Source organism: Myotis daubentonii, chromosome X, assembly GCF_963259705.1.
Source record: "Myotis daubentonii chromosome X, mMyoDau2.1, whole genome shotgun sequence".
Classification (NCBI taxonomy): Eukaryota; Metazoa; Chordata; class Mammalia; order Chiroptera; family Vespertilionidae; genus Myotis; species Myotis daubentonii.
In genome coordinates this window covers 131420297-131446096 of record NC_081861.1, presented here as the reverse complement: position 1 = coordinate 131446096, position 25800 = coordinate 131420297, and the positions used below count along the sequence as shown (strand labels likewise).

The 25800-nt window shown below is 40.6% G+C and overlaps 1 protein-coding gene across 7 annotated transcripts in view; it reads left to right on the top strand.

Moving 5' to 3' along the window:
* The window catches only part of TXLNG (taxilin gamma), a 56575-nt gene extending 30829 nt beyond the window's left edge, over positions 1-25746 (top strand). For 4 of the 7 annotated variants that reach the window (XM_059679333.1, XM_059679337.1, XM_059679335.1 and 1 more), the window contains 7 exons: positions 102-272; positions 2059-2253; positions 6224-6343; positions 7882-7956; positions 19270-19362; positions 21366-21485; positions 22854-25746. In XM_059679333.1, the coding sequence (XP_059535316.1) occupies positions 102-272; positions 2059-2253; positions 6224-6343; positions 7882-7956; positions 19270-19362; positions 21366-21485; positions 22854-23186 (1107 nt within the window). In that variant the 3' untranslated portion in view covers positions 23187-25746. The remainder of the gene's footprint in view (positions 1-101; positions 273-2058; positions 2254-6223; positions 6344-7881; positions 7957-19269; positions 19363-21365; positions 21486-22853) is intronic. The other 3 variants (XM_059679334.1, XM_059679338.1, XM_059679339.1) reach the window with 3 other exon arrangements.
* The last annotated feature ends 54 nt before the right edge of the window (positions 25747-25800 follow it).

Here is a 25800-nt window from a genome sequence, read left to right as displayed (position 1 = left end):
TGGATATGGAAAATGTGTTCATAGCTCTTACTGTAATTCTTCCATCCATAACTCAAAGGTTTTCAGTGTACTTCCTAAATGTAAAGTGCTTATTATTTTAGCTGGAGGAGAGCAGGAATGTTCAGAAGCAAATGAAGATTCTGCAGAAGAAACAAGCCCAGATTGTGAAAGAGAAAGTTCATTTGCAGAGTGAGCACAGCAAGGCTATCTTGGCAAGAAGCAAACTAGAGTCTCTCTGCAGGGAACTGCAGCGTCACAATAAGACGTTAAAGGTTAGTTGGTTCTTTGTTCTGTTTTTCAGGTGGGACTAACTCAGTTTTTTATAGTCAACGTGTACCTATCCTATATAATAAAAGGGTAATATGCAAATCGACCAAATGGCGGAATGACCTCAATACAGAAGCTGTCCCTGGTGGTCAGTGCCCTTTCACAGGGGGAGCACCACTTAGCCACAAGCCAGGCTGACAGCTGGCAAGTGCAGCGGCCCACTTCCACGGCGCAGCGCTAAGGATGTCCGACTGAGCCTAAGCCATCATTTGGACGTCCCTCAAGGGCACAGCCTGCGAAAGGGTGCAGGCTGGGCTGAGGGACCCCTACCCCTACCCCAGTGCACGAATTGTCATGCACCAGGCCTCTAGTTTAAAATAATAAGTCCCGTGTCTACTTGGAAACAGAGCTACCATCTTTCTATTTTGCTTGATCTGATGCTTAGGGTCCCTCATAGGTGCTCATGGGGTTCTAGATGAGATAGGTATTTAGAGCAAGCTCTCCTGCTTGGAGCTATGGCTTAGGAAGCTCAAAGTTGCCAGTTTTCTGCTGAGCACTGATGTAGTTCATTACCACGTGTGAGAATCTGACATGCAATGAGAACCAAGTGGGAACAGACTACAGCAGGGGTGGGCAAACTTTTTGACTCGAGGGCCACAACGGGCTCTTAAACTGGACCGGAGGGCCGGAACAAAAGCATGGATGGAGTGTTTGTGTGAACTAATATAAATTCAAAGTAAACATCATTACATAAAAGGGTACGGTCTTTTTTTTTTTAGTTTTATTCATTTCAAACGGGCCGGATCTGGCCCGCGGGCCGTAGTTTGCCCACGGCTGGACTAGAGGCAGAATGAGCCTGGGAAGGGAAAGCACGTGCTGAGCCCCCCACCGCCCTCCCTCTGGGCTGTTAGCTGCCTTGCCAAGCTGCCTTTGCCCATGCCAGATACCCAGTTTCTGAGTACTTTTAGAAGAGCACTTGGCCGATTATAAAGGAAGAGGGAGCAGGCACCCAAAGATTAATTGGTACCAACAGTGGAAGAAGGAAAAAGAGCAGAGACACAGGGCAGGTCCTTCCTCTTGCAGAGTTCGGTTTGATTTTCACTGAGCAGAATCTCCTCAGACTTCCCCACCACAGCACACTCCCAAGGCCTAGAATACAGGAGCACTCAGGAGATGGATCTGTGCCTGATGTGGGAGCATATGGTTTTTTCTTTGCTTTTGAACCTCTGGATTTAGATGTTAATTAAACTAGGTGGTATTTTTTCCCCCCATAGCAAATCAATATTTTGTTTGGACTGTTATTTGTTTAGACATGTAAAAGTCTTTTAATACATGTATCCTAGCAAGAGTTGGAAGTAGGCTTTTTAAGATACAGATTCCATTTGTCCTCTTGCCCCTAGAAAGTAGAAGGTATATCCTAAGAAGGGATCTCTCTCTTGGGGCTACTTTAAGATGCTGCCTTGTGGAACCAGTGAGGGGGGTACTTGTGAACATAGATGGAGGAAGCTGGCTGGGTGGACAAGCTCCTTACTTGTCTAACAGTACAGTGTATTTCAGATGGTCACATGGTACTTATTATAGCAGGGCAGTTTGCATCTCTCCCATTGTTCCAGCTACTTAGGAAAAGCTGCTTGCTTTTAAATGATAGCCTTCTGGTTGTAACTAAAGGGAAGGAATTAGAGTTCAGAAGCATCACTTCAGGGCAGCAGTAAATGAACCCATGTAGCAGCAGATTTTGTGAGCACGTTATTCATAGGTCTATACCATTAACCAGTTATTTTCCATAATCAGGAAGAAAATGTGCAGCAGGCCCGAGAGGAGGAAGAAAGACGTAAAGAAGCAACCGCACACTTCCAAATTACTTTAAATGAAATCCAAGCACAGCTGGAACAGCATGACATACACAATGCCAGACTCCGCCAGGAGAACATTGAATTGGGAGAGAAGCTGAAGAAGCTCATCGAACAGTACTCGATGAGGGAGGAGGTAAAGCCATTTTGTTTGTTTCAACAGCTTCTCATTAGCAACTTCTTTTCACCATTCACTACTAAACATGTAAAACTTGTCACATGGTGTTATACAACTTTTGTGTATGCATAGTGGAAGTCGGGCCTCTTTTTTTTTTTAATTTATTTTTATTGATTTCAGAGAGGAAAGGAGAGAGATAGATAGAAACATCAATGAGAGAGAAACAGTGATTGGCTGCCTTCTGCATGCCACCCTACTGGGGATCAGAGCCTGCAACTTGGGCATGTTCCCTGACCAGGAATCAAACCATGACTTATTGGTTCATGGGTTGATGCTCAAGTACTGAGCCACATCGGCTGGGCATGTTTTTGTCTTGGTGTGTTTGTTTTTTTTAATATGTTTTTATTGATTTCAGAGAAAGGAAGGGAGAGAGAGAGAGACATACATCAATGATGAGAGAGAATCATTGATTGGCTGCTTCTTGCATGCCCATCCTGGGGATCAAGCCCACAACCCTGGCATGTGCCTTGACTGGGCATCAAACTGGCAACCTCTTGGTGCATGTGTTCAACACTCAACCACTGAGGCACACAGACCTGGCATCGGTATAAGGGGTTTTATTTATTTTTAATTTATTTTTATTTTTATTTTTTTTAAATACATTTTTTTATTGATTTCAGAGAGGAAGGGAGAGAGAGAGATAGAAACATCAACGATGAGAGAGACTTATTGATCAATCGACTGCCTCCTGCAGGCCCCCCACCAGGGATCAATCCCGCAACCTGGGCATGTGCCCTTGACTGGAATCGAACCCGGGACCCCTCAGTCCGCAGGCCGATGCTCTATCCGCTGAGCCAAACCAGCTAGGGCATTTTTAATTTATTTTTAAAATATGTTTTTATTGATTTCCTAGAGGAAGGGAAAGGGATGTAAACATTGATGATGAGAGAGAATCATTGTTCGGCTGCCTCCTGCATGCCCTCCCTACTGGGGATCAGAGCCTGCAACCCGGGCATGTGCCCTGACCAGGAATCGAACCATGACCTGGTTCATGGGTAGATGCTCAACCACTGAGCCACACCAGCCAGGCCATTGGTTGATTTCTTGTATGTGCCCTGACTGAGGATCGGACCCGCAACCTTAGTTTATTGGGATGACCCTTTAACCAACTGAGCTACTGTGCCAGGGCCTCCCTCGCCTTTTAAGTTAATAAAATATTGTGCTTTTATCTGTGTTGTATTCCTTACATAAAAAGATTTAAATGATTGATTAAAATTAAAAAAAAAAAAAAGATTGTGGCATCTGCTCTGGGTTACTGTATCCAGTTTATAAGACAAACTTTAGATTACATTAATTTAGAATTTTACATATAGCCCTTCAAAAACTTAGTTTCTAAAATCATTTTATTTTAATCACTCATCACTTTTTACTTTTTTTTTTTTTAAAAATATATTTTATTGATTTTTTACAGAGAGGAAGGGAGAGAGATAGAGAGTTAGAAACATCGATGAGAGAGAAACATCGATCAGCTGCCTCCTGCACATCTCCTACTGGGGATATGCCCGCAACCCAGGTACATGCCCTTGACCGGAATCGAACCTGGGACCCTTCAGTCCGCAGGCCGACGCTCTATCCACTGAGCCAAACCGGTTTCGGCGCACTTTTTACTTTTTATTATGGGCAATTGCAGACTTAAACAAAAGAAGAGAGAAAATAAAAGAGAAAATATGTCACCTGGATTCAGTAGATGAAACCATAGTTTCAGCTATATTCCTGTCACCTTCCCCTGGGTTATTTTGTTCTTTTTTGTTTGTTTGTTTACTTTTTTCTTTGTCTCCTGGGTTATTTTGAAGCAAATCCAAGGTGCCATATTATTCCATTCATATATATTTGAAAAGATATTTCAAAAAAATAAGGATCCTTTTTTAAGTTTACCCACAATACCATTTTCACAACTAAAAATTAACGATAATTACTTAATGTTAAATGTCTAGTCATTGTCCACATTTTTCTGATCCTCTCCCCTTTTATAAATTTAAAAAAAATTATTTTTTTAATCCTCACCCAAGGATATGATTTTTTATTTTAGAGAGAGAAAGAGAGATAAACATTGATGTGAGAGAGAAAAACATTGATTGATTGTTTGCCTCTTGTATGTTCCCCAACTGGGACTGAACCCACAAGGTTAAGTATTTGCCCTGACTGGGAATTGAACCTGTGACCTTTCAGTGCACAGTATGGCATTCCAACCACTGAGCAACACCAGCCAGGGCTCTCCCCTTTTTATTTATTTTTTTAAATTATATTTTAATTGATTTTTTACAGAGAGGAAGGGAGAGGGATAGAGAGTTAGAAACATCGATCAGCTGCCTCCTGCACACTCCCCACGGGGGATGTGCCTGCAACCAAGGTACATGCCCCAGACCAGAATCGAACCCGGGACCCTTGAGTCCGCAGGCTGACGCTCTATCCACTGAGCCAAACCTGTTCGGGCATCCCCTTTTTAAAAGAAAAATTATTTGGATCAAGATTCACATAAAGTCCATCCTTTTCACTATTTGGTGTATCTCAAGTCTATAACAAAGATTTCTTTTTGCTCTTTAGTCTTAGAATGTATTTATTGAAGAATCTTTTTGTTGTAGAGAATAAAATTTCTATTAAAGTATAAAGCCCTCAGTTTTTTTACAATTATTCTTTTAGTTTTGTTGTTTAATATGACAGTCTGCCACATTGTAGTTATAGAAAATTTGAAAATCATGTTTAAGTCACATTACTTATGTCATTAATTTGAACATTATCGGATATTCTTTCTTTGGTAGGAAGAGTTACTCTTTCTGCAACTGAGAAGGGATAATCTGACTTTTATTATACATAAATAACCACATCACAGTTTTCCTTGGAAATAATAACAGCCTTTTACCAAATGGCTACTATGTACTGTGCCCCATACACCTTACATAGTGTAACCATTGGATTGGCTTTTATAACTGCAGTGTGGGCATGGCTGTCTCCACATAGGTAGGGGACTAGGATTCAGCAAGGATGAGGGGCATCTGCCTGAGACCATGCGTGCCTTCACAGCATGCTTCTTTCAACTAAGAAATTGGAAAAATTTAACACGGAGAAAAAGTCTCCAGAAATTCTGTATATGATACATGAGTTAACAGTTTGAGCTCCTTATCCATCCACTGAGCCACACTGGCTGGGCTGTACCTCCTATTTCTGACCTACTTAGTATGATGATGAGGCTCAGACTGTATCAAGAAAAAGATAGCCCAGCCAGGGTGACTCATTGGTTGAGCATTGACCTGTCAACCAGGAGGTCACGGTTCAATTCCCTGTCAGGGCACATGCCCAGGTTGCGGGCTCGATCCCCAGTAGGGGGTGTGCAGAAGTCAGCCGATAGATGATTCTCATCATTAATATTTCTAGCTCTCTCCTTCTCCCCTCCTCTAAAATCACTAGAAATATTTTATTTTTATTTTTTTTATTATTATTTTTTAATATATTTTATTGATTTTTTACAGAGAGGAAGGGAGAGAGATAGAGAGCTAGAAACAGCGATGAGAGAGAAACATTGATCAGCCGCCTCCCGCACATCTCCCACTGGGGATATGCCCGCAACCCAGGTACATGCCCTTGACCGGAACCGAACCCGGGACCCTTCAGTCCGCAGGCCGACGCTCTATCCACTGAGCCAAACCGGTCTCGGCAAAAATCACTAGAAATATTTTAAAAATAATTTTAGAAATTGGAAGTACTGGCATGCGGCTGCCAAGGTGCTTGATTGCCCACCTCCGAAAGAGAGGGAATGGGGTGTTAGGAGAGGGCCCCATTTTTGAGGTGCCAGAAAGAAGGGCACAGTCATTAGCTCTGGTGGCATTAGCGGGGAAGGTAGAGTAAGAAGCAAGGCATTGTAACTCGTGTTATGTTTCCTAGTTGTGCTCCATTTTCATTAAGTGATGAGAGAATTTGACTTTCCCTGCAGCATATTGATAAGGTGTTCAAACATAAGGAAGTACAACAACAGCTTGTGGATGTCAAGCTTCACCAGACCTCACAGCTGATAAAGGAAGCTGATGAAAAACATCAGAGAGAGAGAGAGTTTGTAAGTTCTGTTTCTTAAAAAGAAATTATTGCCTAATTGTAACCAAACCCATTTAAAATATGTTAACTTATTCTACATATATTGTAGTACCTGGGTCATGGTAATTGTTTTGTTTTTTTGTTTTGTTTTGTTTTTTGCTCTAGATTGAGAAGGGTATGTGTGTGTTAGAAAGCATTAGGCTTTTTATTTCTATTAATTTTTTGTATAGATTTACTAGAGAGATTTCACCACATTACTGGAAAGACTTGCACTTGTTTGACTTTTCTATGCTTAGAATGTTTATTTCACTTTTAGGTAATGGCCACCAAGTTCAAGAATAATACCAGTATTTAGTACATTAAATTTGGCAATTCAGTTTAATATTACCCAAGCTTACCAAACATGGGTCTCATATTATATTGTTACATTTTGTTTTCAATAAAGTACCTTGAAACTAGGGAAACTATTTGTTTACTTGTATAATTTTCTGATAAAAATTTTAACAAAATTCTCTATACCCTAATCACTCAGCATTGTTCTCAGAGTACGTATATGCTTAGATTATATTGCCTGTCTATAATTGTGAATACGGTGGGATTTCATTGGGTGGGTATGTATATTTAACACCTGGCAATTCAACTATATGTGCTTAACAAAAAAAAAAAAAAAGAGAGAGAAATGGTTATGATAATGAAGACTGTTCCATCCAGCTTTCCCTCAAATTAGCTAGGCCCTGAGGCTGGTCTGGCATGAAGACTCCTTCCTGAGTGGCCCTCATGATGTGAACAGGTCACACTGAGTGTGCATGTAGGGTTGAGAGGAGACGCATTGTTCACACAACGTGATCCTGTCGTCTGAACTGACAGTGCTATCCCAGGTGTAACTAAAAACGTCGGTGTTATTTCCAGAGTTGGAATGTAATTTCATTTATGCATCCACATGCACATTATACATATATGTTTTCTGGTTGGTTTAAGGACTTTTTGAGGCTTATTTGGACTATGTATGACATTTTACTTCAGGGACTGCATTTCATAGATGCCTACTATGCAACTTCATTATATAATTTTCTTAAAGCTCAAATAAATTAAGCCCCCCCCCCCCCCCCCCACACACACACTTTTTAAAAAGTAATCAGAAACCAGGTCTCTGATTTTGTTGTTTAGCTCCATACCCTTTCATCTTGCCTCTGTGGAGTAGAGGGGCTTTCTAATACACCCATATGTCAAGATTCCTAGCCATGTTTTCTGCTAATACTATACTTCTAATTATTTTTTACCTAAAATACAAAAATTTAGTCTTGAATTTTTTAAACCTATTATTAGGCCTCCACAGTACATTTTCTAAGGAGTAAGGTTATTCCTACATTCCTATGTGTTAATAAGTGGTACAGATCGAAGATATAGGTAACTGGCACTTGGTGTAACAACATTTCACCTATAGACTTGGGGTTCTTAATAAAACAATGATTGGGAGGATTACGCTTATCAAGTCATTTCACATTGTAGTCATACTTGTAATTATGATTAGTATTTTGCCAGAATGTTTCTGTTTTCTAGTTGTTAAAGGAAGCAACAGAATCGAGGCACAAATATGAACAAATGAGACAACAAGAAGTACAACTAAAACAGCAGGTAACTTGACAGCAGGTTATAGTACAATTTATAAGAAAAATCTGTGGTTCATTTGATATATACCTTGAATCTCCTAAGATGCTTCTGCTTGTTCCCAGCCAGAACTGAGAGTAGATCACGTGTTTCTCCTAGAGCAGTGGTTCTCAACCTGTGGGTCGCAACCCCTTTGGCTGTTGAATGACCCTTTCACAGGGGTCGCCTAAGACCATCCTCCTGCATATCAGATATTTACATGACGATTCATAACAGCAGCAACATGACAGTTATGAAGTAGCAACAAAAATAATTTTATGGTTGGGTCACAACATGAGGAACTGTATTTAAAGGGCCAGAAGGCTGAGAACCACTGTCCTAGAGTTTTCCTCTTCATTTAGGGTGACCAACTCATCCCCATTTGCCTAGGACTTTTCTGGTTTTAGTACTTGAAGTGCTGCATCACAGGAAACACTTAGGTCTCAGGCAGACTAGGATGATTGGTCACACCATCTGCAATGTCCCCCTTCCAATATCCCAGGTATTTCCTCCCTTTGTCAGTCTGTTCCCATGTGTGTCAGCTAATTTTCCAATTAAAGAAAAAAGGATAAATCTTCAGATTTAAGTTTTTTTGTATTAAGTAGAACCTCATGAAATTGTTGAAAGTTGACTTCTTTGACCTACAAAGTGTCAATCTCATAGTAGAACCTAAAATCTTCGAAAGTTTGTGCTCTGAGAACATAACCCATTTTAAAAACTTCCCATTGGGACTATACAGTGCTACTCCCAGGTAAAGCTGTGGGGTGGTGTTTTTAATGGGGCTCTCCCTACTTTTCCCATTCTTTGTTTTTTTTTTAAAATATATTTTATTTATTGATTTTTTACAGAGAGGAAGGGAGAGGGATAGAGAGTTAGAAACATCGATGAGAAAGAAACATCAATCAGCTGCCTCCTGCACACCCCCTACTGGGGATGTGCCTGCAACCAAAGTACATGCCCTTGACCGGAATTGAACCTGGGACCTTTCAGTCCTCAGGCCGATACTCTATCCACTGAGCCAAACCGGTTAGGGCCCATCCATTCTTTTTGTCTTTTAGTCTATGGTACAGTATTGTTGACTATAGTCACCATGCTGTCCCTGAAACTTACTCATCTTATAACAAAGTTTGTACCCTTTGACAACATCTCCTTGTTTTCCCCATGCCTCATCTCTGGCAAGTAGCATTTTACTCTGTTTCTATGATTTTATCTTTTTAGATTGCACATATATATTAGTGAGATCATACAGAATTTGTCTTGTGCTCGCTTCGGCAGCACATATACAGTATTTGTCTTGCTCTGTCTGAATTATATCACTTAGCATATGCTCTAAAGGTACATCCATGTTATCACAAATGGAAAGATTTCCTTTTTTTATGGCTGAATAATATTCCGTTTTGTATATACACCACATTTTCTTTATTCATTCATCTGTCGATGGACACTTAGGTTGTTTCTATATCTTGGCTATTGTGAATAATGCTACAGTGCAGTGTGAGTGCAGATACTTCTTTGAGATAGTGATTTCATCTCTTTCAGATATATTCCCAGAAATGGGATTGCTGGATTATATGGTAACACTATTTTTTATTTTTTTTAGAAACCTCTATACTGTACCAATTTACATTCCCACCAACACTGCACAGGATTATCTTTTATCCACATTCTTATCAATATTTGTTCTCTTATTATCCTATATAATAAAAGCCTAATATGCTAAGTGTGTGGTCGGCCATTCAACCAATTAAAGCGTAATATGCTAATGATATGCTAAGGCTGTTCAACTGCTCGCTATGACATGCACTGACCACCAGGGGGCAGACACTCCCAACTGGTAGGTTAGCTTGCTGCTGTGGTCTGGCCGATTGGGACTGAGACGGGTTGGACACTCCCTGGAGCCCTCCTTTAGTCCCTCCCTGGCTGGCCAACCTCCTGCATCTCTCCCCGGCCCCAGTAGTGCACCAGTGGGGTCCCTCAGCCTGGCCTGTGCCCTCTCGCAATCCAGGACCCTTCGGGGGATGTTGGAGAGGCAGTTTCAGCCCAATCCCACAGGGGGAGCACCTCTCAGCCTAAGCCATCCGTCAGACATCCTCCCCCCCCTTCCTGTGCACAAATTTTGTGCACCGGGCCTCTTCTAATGAGGTAGTATCTCACTGTGGTTTTGGTTTGCATTACCCTGATGCAGTGATGTTTCTTTTTCTTTTTTTTTAAAACATATTTTATTGATTTTTTTACAGAGAGGAAGGGAGAGAGATAGAGAGCTAGAAACATCGATCAGCTGCCTCCTGCACATCTCCTACTGGGGATGTGCCCGCAACCCAGGTACATGCCCTTGACCGGAATCGAACCTGGGACACCAGTTGAAAATCTGCTGCCCCGATGATTAGTGATATTGAATACCTTTTCATGTACTTCTTGGCCATTTGGATGTCTTTGGAAAAATGTCTATTCACTTCTGCCCATTTTTAAATTGGATTGTTTGTTTTACTGCTGTTGAATTGTATGAGTTCCTTATATAATTGGATAGTAACCGCTTATCATAGATATGGTTTGCAGATATTTTCTCCCATTCCATAGGTTGCCTTTTCATTTTGTTGTTTCTTCTGCTGTACAGAAGATTCCTATATTTTTATGGTTAGCAGGTTTTAGCTAAATGTTTTTTAATTAAGGCATGTACAATTTTTTTAAAAGTAAGTTTTTTATTGATTAAAAATATATTTTTATTAAAAATATTTTTTTATTTCAGAGAGGAAGGGAGAGGGAGAGAAAGAGAGAAACATCAATGATGAGAGAGAATCATTGGTTGGCTGCCTCCTGCACATTCCACACTGGGGATGGAGCCCACAACCTGGGCATGTGTCCTGACTGGGGAATAGAACCAGGGACCTCTTGGTTCATAGGTCAACACTCAACCACTGAGCCAAACTGGCAAGGCTGTACATTATTTTATTAGACATGATGCTATTGAACACTTAATAGACTACAGTATAGTGTAACCATAACGTGATATGCAATAAGAAACCAAAAAGTTTGTGACTTTTTATTGCAATATTCACTTTATTGTGGTGGTCTGGAACTGAACCCACAATATCTCTGAGTAGTACAATATGGCCGTAGTATTCATTGCAAGTTTGTACCAGTCAACAATATCTGTTCTATTTCCCCTCCTGTCATCCTCTGGTAACCACCATTTTACTCTGTTTTTAAGAGCTTTTTTAGTATCCACATTTAAGTGATATATCATACAGTATTTATCTTTCTCTGCCTGACTTTCCTCACTTAGCCTAATGTTCTCAGGGTGATCCATGTTGTCATATAATTAAGTTTTATTTATTTTTATTTTTTTTAATTAAGTTTTAGAAATCATGTTTTCTTGTATATTTATTGCTGCATTAGAATCTTGGAACGTACTATCTCTACAGTTTCCAAGCATGTGGCTCTCAGCAGAGAAAGGACCCATCTTTGTTGGTAGGCAGAGAGGAGATGAAACTGGGCTGTGCAGAAGCTTTTCCATGTAGTTGTGGTTTTTTGCTTTTGTTGTTTGTGCTTTTGGTGTCAGATCCAAAAAAATCATTGCCAAGACCACTATCAGGAGCTTTTTATTTTTGTTTTCTTCTAGGAGTATTATAGTTTCAGGTCTTATGTTTATGTTCTTAATCCATTTCAAGTTAATTTTTGTGAGTGGTGTTTAAGATAGCAGTCTGATTTCATTCTTTCACATATGGATATCTAGTTTTCCCAGCACCATTTATTGAAGAGACAGTCCTTTCCCCATTGAGTATTCTTAGCTTTCCTGTCACATATTAGTTGACTATATATATATATATATATATATATATATATATATATATATTTTAATTAAATATTTATTGTTCAGATTATTACAGTTGTTCCTCTTCCCCCCCCCCATAGCTCCCCTCCACCCGGTTCCCACCCCACCCTCCGCTCTCACCCCCCACCCCCACTGTCCTCATCCATAGGTGCACAATTTTTGTCCAGTCTCTTCCCGCACCCCCCACACCCCTTTCCCCCCAAGAATAGTCAGTCCACTCCATTTCTATGCCCCTGATTCTATTATAATCACCAGTTTATTCTGTTCATCAGATTATTTATTCACTTGATTCTTAGATTCACTTGTTGATAGATGCATATTTGTTGTTCATAATTTGTATCTTTACCTTTTTCTTCCTCTTCCTCTTCTTAAAGGATACCTTTCAGCATTTCATATAATCCTGGTTTGGTGGTGATGAACTCCTTTAGCTTTTCCTTATCTGTGAAGCTCTTTATCTGACCTTCAATTCTGAATGATAGCTTTGCTGGATAAAGTAATCTTGGTTGTAGGTTCTTGGCATTCATCACTTTGAATATTTCTTGCCACTCCCTTCTGGCCTGCATGGCTTCTGTTTCTCAACAGCTGACAGTCGTATGGGTACTCCCTTGTAGGTAATGACTGTCTTTCTCTTGCTGCTTTTAAGATTATCTCTTTGTCTTTTGCTCTTGGCATTTTAATTATGATGTGTCTTGGTATGGTCCTCTTTGGATTCCTTTTGTTTGGGGTTCTCTGCGCTTCCTGGACTTGTAAGTCTATTTCTTTCACCAGGTAGGGGAAGTTTTCTGTCATTATTTCTTCAAATAGGTTTTCAATATCTTGCTCTCTCTCTTCTTCTGGCACCCCTATAATTCGGATGGTGGTACACTTGAAGCTGTCCCAGAGGCTCTTTACACTATCTTCGTATTTTTGGATTCTTTTTTCATTTTGCTTTTCTGGTTGGGTGTTTTTTGCTTCTTCGCATTTCAAATCTTTGACTTGATTCTTGCGATCCTCTAGTCTGCTGTTGGAACTCTGCATAATATCCTTTATTTCAGTCAGTGTATGCTTAATTTCTAGTTGGTCCTTTTTCATAACCTCGAAGGTCTCACCAGACTTTTTGAGGGTTTTACTAAATTTATCGGTGGTTTCTAGAAAGTTCTTAAAACCTTAAAAGTGTGGTTTTGAACTCTATATCCAGTAGTTTGCTTTCCTCCATTTCTGTCATTTGTGTCCTGTTTCTTTGTCTCCGCATTTTTTATGCTTCCCTGTGTTGATGGACTGGCTTTCTGTGGTAGGTGTCCTATAGGGCCCAGTGGCTCAACCTCCCCAATTACCTGAGGTGGACACTCTTGGTGCACCCTCTTGTGGGCTGTGTGCACAGTCTTGTTGTGGTTAAGCCTTGATTGTTGTAGGTATCACTGGGAGGAATTGACCTCCATGCCAATTGGCTGTGAGAATCAGCTGTGTCTGCAGTGGGAGAACTTCTGTGTTGGAGACACCCCTCCGGGGCAAGATTTGCTTCAGTGGGGCTTTGGTGCTCACTGAGTCTGCCCCCTGAGTGTGTCCTTTATGGGTGCGAGGAGCTGCAATCTGGATGATCCCACTCTCACCACCGGGAACACTGGCTCCTGGATCTCTAAGGAGGTGCTAATCTAGCCTCTGCCTGAGGCTACCCAGCAGTAGCTCAGCTGTGAAGCAATGCAAGTTGCCCTGGGGCCTTGGGTTGGCTGCAGTTTGTTAGGTAATTTTCAGATTGCAAAGGGCCAGGCCTTTCATATGCAAAAGCCGGTGCACAGCTTGGGTCGGGTGGGGGTCCCAGGGGATCAACAGGGCGGAGCAAGCAGCTATGGGTGCCCTCAGAGGCCCTGCTTCTCAGTGTCCCAGCAGTCACTGCAAGCACCTCCGAGAGAAAGCTGCCCTCGAATTCTGACCGATGCCAGACAGCCCAGTTTCTCCCCTAGGAGTCTGGGTCCCCAGAGACTCGCCTGGAACTGTAGCTCAGAGCTTGAGACTCCCTCCTGATTGAAAAAGACAACCATGTCCTCAGCCCTCTCCGCGTGCGCCTCCGTACCTCTGTACTTTACTTCCGCACCGCAGCTCCTCTGAGTCTTGGTATGCTTTTCTCTTTCCTTCTAGTTGTAGAATTTCCACTCAGCCAGCCTTCCTGTGGTTCTGGATGATGTCCGTTCCATCTTTTAGTTGTAGTCTTGAAGTGGTTGTGCTAAGCAGCAATCTCTGGTGTTTGCCTATGACGCCATCTTGGTTTTCATCATCCTAGTTGACCATATTTGTGTAGGTTTATTTCTTGGATCTCAGTGCTGTTCCATTGGTCTCTGTTTTTATGCCAGTCCCATACTGTTTTATTACTTTACCTTTGTAGTATAGTTTGAAATCAGGAAGCATAGCGCCTCCAGTTTTGTTCTTTCTTTGTTCAGGTTCTTTGTGGTTCCATACAAATATTAGGATTGCTTTTTTCTATTTCCATGAAAAAAAAATGCCATTGGAATTTTGATAGGGAATAGAACCAGGAACCTTGTTCTATTGCATTGACTATATAAATGGTTTTAGGTAGTATGGACATTTTAATAGTACTAATTACTCTTCTCATACATGAATATATCTTTCCAATTATTTCTGTCTTCTTCAATTTCATCAGTGTCTTATAGTTTTCAGTGTATAGACCAGGGGTGGGCAAACTTTTTGACTCGAGGGCCACAATGGGTTCTTAAACTGGACCGGAGGGCCGGAACAAAAGCATGGATGGAGTGTTTGTGTGAACTAATATGAATTCAAAGTAAACATCATTACTTAAAAGGGTACGGTCCTTTTTTTTTTACTTTTATTCATTTCAAATGGGCCGGATCCAGCCCGCGGGCCGTAGTTTGCCCACGACTGTTTTAGACCTTTCTTTTTTTTCTTCAAACTTATTCCTAAGTATTTTATCGTTTTTTATGCTATTGTAAACCAGGATGATTATGTTCTTTATTTCTGTTTTTCAAATATTTTGTTGTTAGTATATAGAAACGGAACTGATTTCTATATGTTGATTTTTGCATTTTTTTTTTTTATCTTTACTGAATTCGTTCTGTCTTGGTGGAGTCTTTGGATTTTCTATATATGAGATTAGATCATCAACAATACAGAGATAACTTTACTTCTTCCTTTCTAATTTGGATGCCTTTTATTTCTTGCCCAATTGCTCTAGCTAGGCATTCCAGTAGTGTTGAGTAGAAGTAGTGCGAGTGGGCACCCTTATCTTATTCTTGATCTTAAAGGGAAAGCTTTCAGCCTTTTACTGTCAAGTATGATGTTAGCTGTGGGTCTTTCATATATGGCCTTTATTATGTTGAAGTATGTTCCTTCTATGCCAGATATGTTGAGCATTTATATCATGAATGGATGTTGAATTTTGTCAAATGCCTTTTCTGTATCGAGGCAATCATGATTTTTATCTTTGGTGTATGACATTTTTGATTTACATATATTGAACCATTCTTGCATCCCGGTGTAAATCCCATTTGATCATTGACGATTGAATTCAGTTTGCTTGGCCCTGTCCATGTAGCTCAGTTGGTGAGAGCATCATCCCGATACTCCAAGGTTACAGGTTCCATCCCTGGTCAGGGCACATACAAGAAGCAACCAATGAATGCATAAAGAAGTGGAACAACAAATTGATGTTTCTCTCTATCTCCCCACCCCCTTCCTTTCTCTAAAAATCAATAAAATAAAAATTTTAAAAATTCGGTTTGGTAGTATTTTGTTGAGAATTTTTGTATCTATGTTCATTAGGGGTGTTGGTCTTTAATTTTCTTTTTTTTAAAATATATTTTATTGATTTTTTACAGAGAGGAAGGGAGAGGGAAAGAGTCAGAAACATCCATGAGAGAGTAACATCGATCAGCTGCCTCCTGAACATCTCCCACTGGGGATGTGCCTACAACCCAGGTACATGCCCTTGGCCTGAATCGAACCTGGGACCTTTCAGTCCGCAGGCTGACGCTCTATCCACTGAGCCAAACCGGTTAGGGAAGTAATTTTCTTGTAGTATCCTTATCTGGCTTTGGTATCAGGGTAATGCTGGCTTTGTAAAATAAGTTTGGGAGTGACCCCTCCTGTTTAATTTTTTGGAAGAATTTGAGAGTAATCAGAAATCTCATTTAAATGTTTAGTAGAATTCACCTATGAAGCCATCTGGGCATGGGCTTTTCTTTGTGGCCTCCCTATTTTTCAATCCAGACCCCTTAGGTTTTTCCTAACGCAATCTTCCTTTATGGTTGCCTTGTGTGGAGTAAGGGTGCCATGTACCTCCCCTCTCAACGAAAAGGTACAGAAAAGACTTCCCATGTGTTTATGAACAAGGGAAATTAGGCGTTTGTACCTATAATTCACCTTTTTCAATTAACTGGATTACATTCTGTTGAAAAAAGTATTACTCATTTTAAAAATTTATTATATAATTAGTTTCTTTAATGTAAGGACTCAAAATTAGTTATTTTTCAAAGATATGGTTTTTATTGGTTTCAGAGAGGGAGAGAGAGAAATATAAACAGCAGTGATGACAGAGAATCATTGACCGGCTGCCTCCTACATGGTCCATACTGGGAATTGAGCCTGCAACCCAGTCATGAGCCCTGAACGGGAATTGAACCATGATTTCCAGGTTCACAGGTCAACGCTCAACCAGTGAACTACGCTGGCCAGGCTATGGTGGTTTGTTGGTGGTTTTTAAAAACGTATATATATATATATATATATATATATATATATATATATATATATATATATATATATATATATTTAAATTCTTTATTGTGTAAAATATTATATAAGTCTCCTTTTTCTTCCATTGACCTCTCCCCGACCATCCCCATCCCCCAGCACATGCTCTCCTCCCTTTCTCTCCAAAAAATACATGTTTTTATTGATTTCAGAGAGAAAGGGAGAGGGAGAGAAACATCAATGATGAGAATCATTGATCGGCTGCCTCCTGCATGCCCTTTACTGGAGATTAAGCCTGCAACTCAGGCATGTGTCCTCACCAGGAATCAGACCATGACCTCCTGGTTCATAGGTCAACGCTCAACCACTGAGCCATGCTGGCCGGACCCAGTGCAACTTTTGTCTGATCTGTGTCACCTTGTGTCATGTAATTTGATCATTAGTTTGTTTCCTTTGCTGTCACCTCTTCCTTTTCCCGCTCCCTAAATGTTCCTGTCCTTCCCAAAAGTCGGTCTCATTCTGTGCTCTTACCGTGTCAGTTTCCAGAACTTGATGATCTCATAGACTTGGTGTATCTTGACCCACTGTTTTCTAAATCCATCCACATAAGTCCAGGTGTCATGGTAGTTCCCACTGACTGACTACCAGAGTAGGTCAGCATTGACCTCTCAGATGGGGCAGTCTGCCTGTGTGTGCCATCTTCAATAAAAACAAAGCATTAATAAAAACTGCCGTAACTTCTTATATCCCTAAAGTACCAGAACTCCCTATTCTGCCTGAGCACTGCTGTTGTTCCCACCTCCAGGCCAGCAGCCTCAGAGGCACTGTCATTATGTGTCCCTTTACAGACTGCTCACAAGTCCTCTGCACTCCTGCAATATTCCCTTAAATGTCTTCATCCTTGCCCTAGCCCTCACCTTTCTGCGGGCATGCTTTGGCTATCTAGCTTGTCACTGGTAACAGTGCTTCTAGTCTGCTTCTCCCTCCCACATTCAGCAGAGCTTGCTTCTAAGTGCTCTCTATATGCCCACCCCACCTGATAACTGGTGGGTTGGTTCTGTCAGTTTCACATCCTACTCCCTCTCCAACCTACACTTGAGGCCTAGGTCAGGTCTGTTCACATGGTGGTTTAATTTTCCTCATGCAGCTGCTAAAAGTGAAAAGGCATCACTTATGCTGTTTCTTGGCCTCTGATGATCTTTTTGTTGTTAATCCTCACATGAGGACATTTTTCCATTTATTTTCAGAGATAGTGGAGGGGAAGGGGGAAGACAGAGAAACATCGATGTCAGAGAGACATCAATTGGTTGCCTCCCACATGTCCCCGGAGCACCCCGAGGGATCGAGCCTGCGATAGAGGTACATGCCCTTGACTGGAATTGAACTCCCTATTCCCGAGTCCTTTCAGTTTGAGGGCCAATGCTCCATTGAGCCAAACCAGCTAGGACTGATGATTTTTTATTCTTCTCTGCTTTCCTTACATGTATTGTGTGACCTTGAGCAAAACATTGTATTTCTTTGGGCCTGTTTTCTCATCCTGAAAATAATCATATTAGATGGACTCTAAAAGGTTCCCTTCTGGTCTAAAATAATTCAGCCTACCCTTGAGGCCTAGGTCAGGCCTCGCCCACCTGAAACTTTTCCTAATTATTCTTTTCTGACCCCTATTGTGTACCCCCTTCTGAATTCCTGTTCTAGGGGGAGGTGACTCCCTGTTCTGTATTCTGCTTGGCCTCTTGGTTAGCATTATTTTACGAGCTAGTATAAAAATTCTCTGAGAGTAGGAGTTAAAAGAAAAATCAGTATTTCTACCTTTTAGCTTTTTTCTTTTTAACTGTACTCCCACTGAATTCTTTTTCCCCCAACCAAACCAGTTCTTTGGCTTTTATTTTCCTGCCTACGTCAAGGAAAAAGATATCTTTGATGTCAAGCTAAGAATTGTGCAGGTAGTATTATAAAAGAATGTTCTTTTCCTAGTACAGTTTTTTTCCTTTTAAAAATGTGTTTTTATTGATTTCAGAGGAAGTGAGAGAGAAACATCAATGATGAGAGAGAATTATTGATCGGCTGCCTCCTGCATGCCCCCCATTGGGGATAGAGCCCACAACCTGGGCATGTGCTCTGACCGGGAGTCAAACTGACCTGGTTCATGGGTTGATGTTCAACCACTGAGCCACGCTGCCTGGGCAGTTCTTCAAATTTTTTTTTTTTAAATATATTTTATTGAGTTTTTACAGAGAGGAAAGGAGAGAACTAGAGAGTTAGAAACATCGATGAGAGAGAAACATCGACCAGCTGCCTCCTGCACACTCCCCACTGGGGATGTGCCCGCAACCAAGGTACATGCCCTTGACCGGAATCGAACCTGGGACCTTTCAGTCCGCAGGCCAACGCTCTATCCACGGAGCTAAACCGGTTTCGGCCAGTTCTTCAATTTTTAATATAATTGGCAGAATGAAGTTAGTAAATATTTTTACATTTTTAACATTACATCTGAAAATATGGTTAAATCAACAGATTTCCTAAGTTTTGGTGCATTTCTGTTGGTTATTAGGACTTCAGCCATCTATGCCTACTGTCCAAGGATTGGATGCACATTTGTTCTTATTTGTTTAAAATAGTTTATTCACATCTATTTTTGGCATTTGTTCTTATTTCTGTCAGTTGTGTAACAATTAACATTTAACCATAGTGTGTTCATTATCAAAGTCTTTGGGATTTTAAATTGTTTACCTGGAACTCAGAATATGTTATACCTTTTTCTGTAGCTTTCTCTTTATATGGATAAGTTTGAAGAATTCCAGACTACCATGGCAAAAAGCAACGAACTATTTACAACCTTCCGGCAGGAAATGGAAAAGGTATTTGCATATTTTTAGTAGAATGTTACTTAAAAGGGAATTTGAAAAAGAAGCTATTTTAAGCATGATCACTACTTGGATGAGTTTGTTCTTATGGTACTATCTTCCATCTTTTCTGATCCTCCAGTGACATCATATTTGGTTATTTTGCCCTGTGTGTACCCCACAAAGCTGGTGATCTCTGTGCTCTTAAATTGTCTTTATTAAAGCAAATTCCTCTATTAAATACCATTTGTTAGAAATAAAGTGGTTTCTTTTGTGTGTGTGTGTCATGTTTTATTCATTTCAGGTGATTCCTCTCCCCCACTCCCCCTTCATATAGTTCTGTGTCCTTGGAGATTAAATTATTTAAAGACATACAAGCCTGAAACAGTAATTGCCTATTTTGGTTAGTTGATATGTATATATTGGTGTTTCTACCTTTATAGCTTTTCTGTTGTGTTAACTATAGTCCCACTGAATTTTTTTCCCCTCAACCAAACCAATTTTTTGGCTTTTGTTTTATTTCCCTGCCTACATTAAGGAAAGAGATTTCCTTGATGTCAACTAAGAACCAAAATACATCCATACCCATCCATCCTTAGTTTACTTAGCATATTCCCCTTAAAAATGGGGGCTTTTTAAAAATGGTGGTGGGCTGGGGAGTAGTACAGCAGTGTCTTGCACTTTGTAAGTAAGCATTTGGTAGGTGTTAGCCATGACTATTACTAAATCTTACATGTTGGTTCTGGGTTAATGTCCCTACTGCATCATATAATGTGTGACCATAGACAAGTTATTTAACCTTTCTGCACCTTTCTGTTCCTTCCTTGTTAAAAATAACAAAAATACCTTCCCTTCATAAAGTAGAGTATATTAGACAGTGCTTAGCCATGTTAAGTGCTCAAATTACTACCTTCAGATATTTTTAGACTCAGTAATCTGTAGAATTAAGTGAGCTGCAGATTAGTTCCGCCTACCAGTCCGTTCAGCTGAGGATCCAGTCCGTTCAGCTGAGGATCCAGTCAAGGGGGGAGTCTTAACGCACAGTGAACCCTGTAGCTGTGGGCTCCATCCAATGCATGGGCACTGTTGAGGTGAAAGAGTTTAAGATGGGGGCTCCCCAATCCAGGATCCTTCTGGAGAATCCTCTGGACTGGAACACATTTCCTCTCTGCTAGTGGCTAGAGATCACTGTTGGTTAGCACTCAACCCAGATCTTTCATGCCCTCTTCCACAGCCTTTGTCCCATTCGGCCTTGTAGTTTCATGGGTAACCCATGCACCGAGCAGCGCTGGCTGTCTTATCTTTGTTCCTTGCTACCAGCATCTGGCTCGGTGCCTCCACTGGGATCAGAGCTGAGGGACAATACTGCATAAAGGAATCCTGAATATGGGGCTCATTGATGAGCATAGGTATATCTCATTCTGAACTTAAGAAAACGGGGGTCATGTAGCATAGGTTTAAAAACATTTTTTTTATTTCTGGACCCATTTTATTATTAGCAAATTTGGTTATTGGAGTCATCATTGAATTATGCTGCCTCTAGTTCTGAAACTGATGTCTCAGAGGTTGTGGTAGAGCACCCAATTTTTAATCTTTTGGGGGTTCTTCCTTCCAAGGATCAGATGAATTATCCAATTCAGACAGAAAACTCACAAACATGGCCATTTTTTCGTACAACTTGGGGAGAAGGAGGTTCTCACCTCTTGCTACGCCCCACGTGGAATGAAAGATACACTCCAACTTAACTGAGTTCAGTGTGATGTGTGACAGCTTCCTCCATGTGCTGCTGCCTCAAAATTGGGATTAGATTTTTCTCATAATATGAAACCCCTGCTTTGGTTCCTAGAAGCTTCTGAAATAAGCTCTGCTACCAGCATTCAGGCACAGCTGTCAGCTGGGCCAGGCATGTGCAGTGATGGGGGTGGGGAGGAATATTCAAACGTTTTTGTGGTGGGACAGGAACTTTAAGCTAAGGCATGGCACTTTGAATTTAAATTTGCGATTGTGTTGATTCACAGATGACAAAGAAAATAAAAAAACTGGAAAAAGAAACAATATTATGGCGTACCAAGTGGGAAAACAATAACAAAGCGCTTCTGCAGATGGCTGAAGAGGTGAGGTGGTTTCCCGTGACTAAGGTGTGTTCTTAGTCATGGGGACTCATACAGTCCAGGTATATATCAGGGCAGGGTGTGCTGTGACACTTGTGCTATAGTTCAGGACTCTGGCCAGAGCCAGGTGAATTGCTGAGTGGAACCTGTGCTGGCTTTCCTGGCAGAAAGCTCAGTTGTAGGTATAGGGCCCGCATGAAGCGTTAACTTCCCTACTCTGTCTGCAGTGCATTAACCCAGGCTTGTGTTGGAGAAGCTGTAGAGCATCTAGATTTTGCTTTTGTGTAGAGTAGGTTTCTCAAACTTGAGCTTGCATCAACTCCAGTTTGTTTAGACCCAGACTGATTCACTATAACTGGGTGGGGTCAGATAATTTGGCTTTCTTGGTGCTGATGTGCTGTGGGTAACAGGGCCCCCGCCTCAAGAAGCACTGGTCAGCTTTCCCAGTGAGAGAACAGGTGAACAACTCTGGTCCCTTTCTGTTTTAACTTGGTCTGTTCAAAAAGGCAGTCTTCTAAAGCAGAAATGTATTGTTTACACACACTTGATTTCAAACCTTCGATCTTCTCACCTGAAAATTGGTAGAAAGGAAATCTATGCAAAAATGAGTTCTGTCTTTAATCAGGCTCTTAAAAAAAAAATTTGATTTTCTTAGAGGAAGGGAGAGGGATAGAGAGTTAGAAACATTGATGAGAGAGAAACATCTATCAGCTGCCTCCTGCACACCTGGGGATGTGCCTGCAACCAAGGTGCATGCCCTTGACTGGAATCGAACCTGGGACCCTTCAGTCTGCAGGCCGACGCTCTATCCACTGAGCCAAACCGGTTAGGGTGGCCCTTAATTTTCATCTACTGGCTTGTGATGAATTAGTTTCTTGAATTTCCTGAATATTTCATCAATACAAAATGTGTTTTTTTTAATGATTTAAAAAAAATTTTGATTTCAGAGAGGAAGGTATAGGAAGGGAGAGAAATATCAATGATGAAAATCATTGATCACCATGCACCTCACGGGATCAAGCCCACAACCCGGGCATATGGCCTGACTGGGAATCGAACTGTGACCTCCTAGTTCACGTATCAATGCTCAACCACTCAGCCACGCCAGCCGGGCCTATGAAATGTTAAAAGTGTATTTTGGTTTTAAGAAACATGACAAAGGGAATTGAATTTTGTCACCTTAAAACAATATTGTATTATAAATAGCCTGTGGTATTCAAAGATGTGTCTGCAGTGAAGCTAGCTAGAACGTTAGATGCTTAAAGAATTGAACATGTTCATGAGGCGATTAAACAAGTACTTTCTCCAATGTGGCTCAGATTACTTAATTTTTTGGTATCCAGTAACCCAATTCATCCTCAGCGAGGTTACATACATCTTTTTTTCTTCCTACAGAAAACCGTCCGCGATAAAGAGTACAAGGCCTTTCAAATAAAACTGGAACGGTTAGAGAAGCTGTGCAGGGCTCTTCAGACGGAGAGGAATGAGCTCAACGAGAAGGTGGAAGTCCTAAAGGAGCAGGTCTCGGGGAAAGTGGCAGGTGCAAAACTAGCACCGCGTGTGACGCAGCCCTGTGCAGCCCTGGCTTCTCCTAAGGAGCTGAACACTGCCTGGAACAGCGGTGCTGGAGTCCCCATGGTGGCCGTGCCCAAGGCAGCCAAGGAGAAGCCAGCCGCACACAAGGCCGCGTCCCTAGGCACCGGGCCAACCATCGAGTCAGTAGACTGAGATGAAGTACGATCACTGTATTGAGAGCTCTATTTTGTGTATAACTTTCTCTGTTAGTAGTAATTATTGGTTTTGTGGTGAAAATTTTCTTACTTTTTCTACCATATCTGTATTTTCTTAGAACTACTGGACTTAGGTGGTATAGGAGGCTGCTTAGCAGTTTTGAATAGTTTTCCTCAGCTGTGTGGCACATCTGCTTCGTTTCCCTTCATTGGAATGCATGTGGTCATTTGCCTTGTCCTTTCTTCACTGCTCCTTGCACAAAATCATCCTAATTAAAATTTCACTCAAGACAGGGCCGACCATTCATTACAAGAGAACTTTGTCCTGATAATGGTTCCTTGATGTGAAAACAATAATTCATTTAAACGTCCTGCCCCCCCATCAATATTAATAATAAAAAAAAAAGAAAACATCAAGATGATTCGTTTTAATAACCCATTTAAATGCCAAGTAAAAAACCCCTCTATGGTTGGGACAGAAACAAACAGCATATTTAATTCCAAGTATTTTTTATAATATATCACTTGAATTTGAGGTGGTTGTAGCCTCAAATTCCTCACAAAGTTTTGGCAGACTATTGTATCATGTAAACAGTGTAGTATATGCAGGCAAATAATTCGACAGACAGGCTTAATGTTTATCTAACTAAGTCATACTGCTTCAGTTTCAGGTTAGTTAGAACCAGTGGTGAATTTGGACCACCCAGAAGCTTATTATGGGGTAGGTGGTTTGTTTTCCATTTGGGTACACATCCTCCACTTCCCACAGAAAGCAGTTACTGATCTCCCTTTAAGAAAATGAAGGTAAGTTAATGTGTAGCTTTCACCAAACAGAAGTCCCTCCACTACCTTCTGGCTATTTAAAATTGGTGTTCAACTTTTAAAACAGTCCTATCAGCCAAGTTCTCTATTCAACTGAAACTGATTTCATTTCATTTCCAAAACAGAAAGACTGGAACCAACATTTTTAACTTTGGGAAAACTTTGCACAGTTAAGTAGTCAGGATGTATTATGAATGCTTTCCATCTGTTTCTCACCCTTTTCTTACTGTTTTTATTTTTAAAGAAAAACAGTATTATCAATATCTCTAACACTTGGAATGGGGCGACTTTTGAAATTAAGCACATCATCTTTGGATTAATTTTACTTTGTTCGTTACAGTGTCAAATGTAGTAAATGATTGCTCAGCTGCAGTGATTAAAGTTTTGATTTTTGTCCCTAGTATAATTTGCATTGAAATACTTGATGAGATAAAAAGGCTCCAGTAGAATTAATGTTAGCACATTCCACTGAGCAAAACTACCAAACTGACACTTCTTAAATTGCTTACTAGACTGAATAAACTCTTTGTTCACATTCATGGTCTAAACTGTGTTGAATGAATTGAAAATTGTCCAGCAGATAGGAAACAGCACCTGGAGTGGAGGATTATATCTAAGCTTCCACCATCGGTCATATTAATCAAGGGGCCAGATGGCAGAGGAAAAGAAATCCACAAAGTAGGTTATCTAATCACTCTGTCAAAATGAGCTTGAAACAGAAACAATCATACCCTCCCTCAAACAGCCTCTTATAAATACCCCTCCCCCCTGCTTCTAAATGAAATATTGGACTCATTTCCCAGAGAGGAAATTATGGTATGTATTATCAAAAATATCTACTTTAAAATTAGTACTAATCACATTTCACAAAAATTCTGCTGGATGTACAGCTCTTAATGTTTTAAGCCATTTGTGTAGCCCACCACGTCTCATTGTGGTGTTTGTGTGGAAGACTGTAAATCTTTGGACCTGTTGCCTATTTTCAAGGGCTTTATAAAAATGTGATTAACATTACTTGGCCTGCTGCTTTTGGCTTACTACTATGTATTTTTAGCTAGATGCTACCATGGTGTTTAAAGGATATTGATTCTGTCTTGGATGCATTTGGTTCCTTTCAGAATCTGTCCTCCCATTATCCTGTGAATAAAAATATATGGGACCCTGAGAAGGACACTCTCCTAAAGCAGTCACCTCACCAGCCCAGTGTTGTGGCTTCGTAGCACGCTGTTGTACCTAATATATTCTAGAACACTGTACTGCTACTAGGCTGGCCCAGAAAAGGGTTAAATAATGTCAAATTCACTTCAATTGCACTTGTTGCACCACCATGGAATCTTATGTGTATTTATAGTGGCAGTAGAGAAAATGGACCATTTCATCCTGACTTGTAGGAGTACATTTCTTGGTCTTGAGACCAGTATTTTTAGTTATGTATGCAACTGCCTTTATTATAAACACCTGGTTATCACAATTCAATTCTCAGGTGTTGCAGAAAAATCTACCTCTTTCAGACTGTAGATGGAAATAACTGTGAAAAAATGATGCAGATATCTTCTAGTTTGTGCTAAACACACTGCTTTATTTTTACAGCCCACGTCTTTCATGAGGATACGAATTGTTAAGAGGCAGTCTTGTTTTGCTTTTCAAGGACATTTTGTAGAGATTTTTCACTAATGTGAATCTGATTTTATCTACTCAATTCTGTATAGATTAAGTAAATATGTATGATAATTTAACAGCTTCTGTGTATTCTTTTGTTATCCACATGGCCTTAATTATATATAACAGTA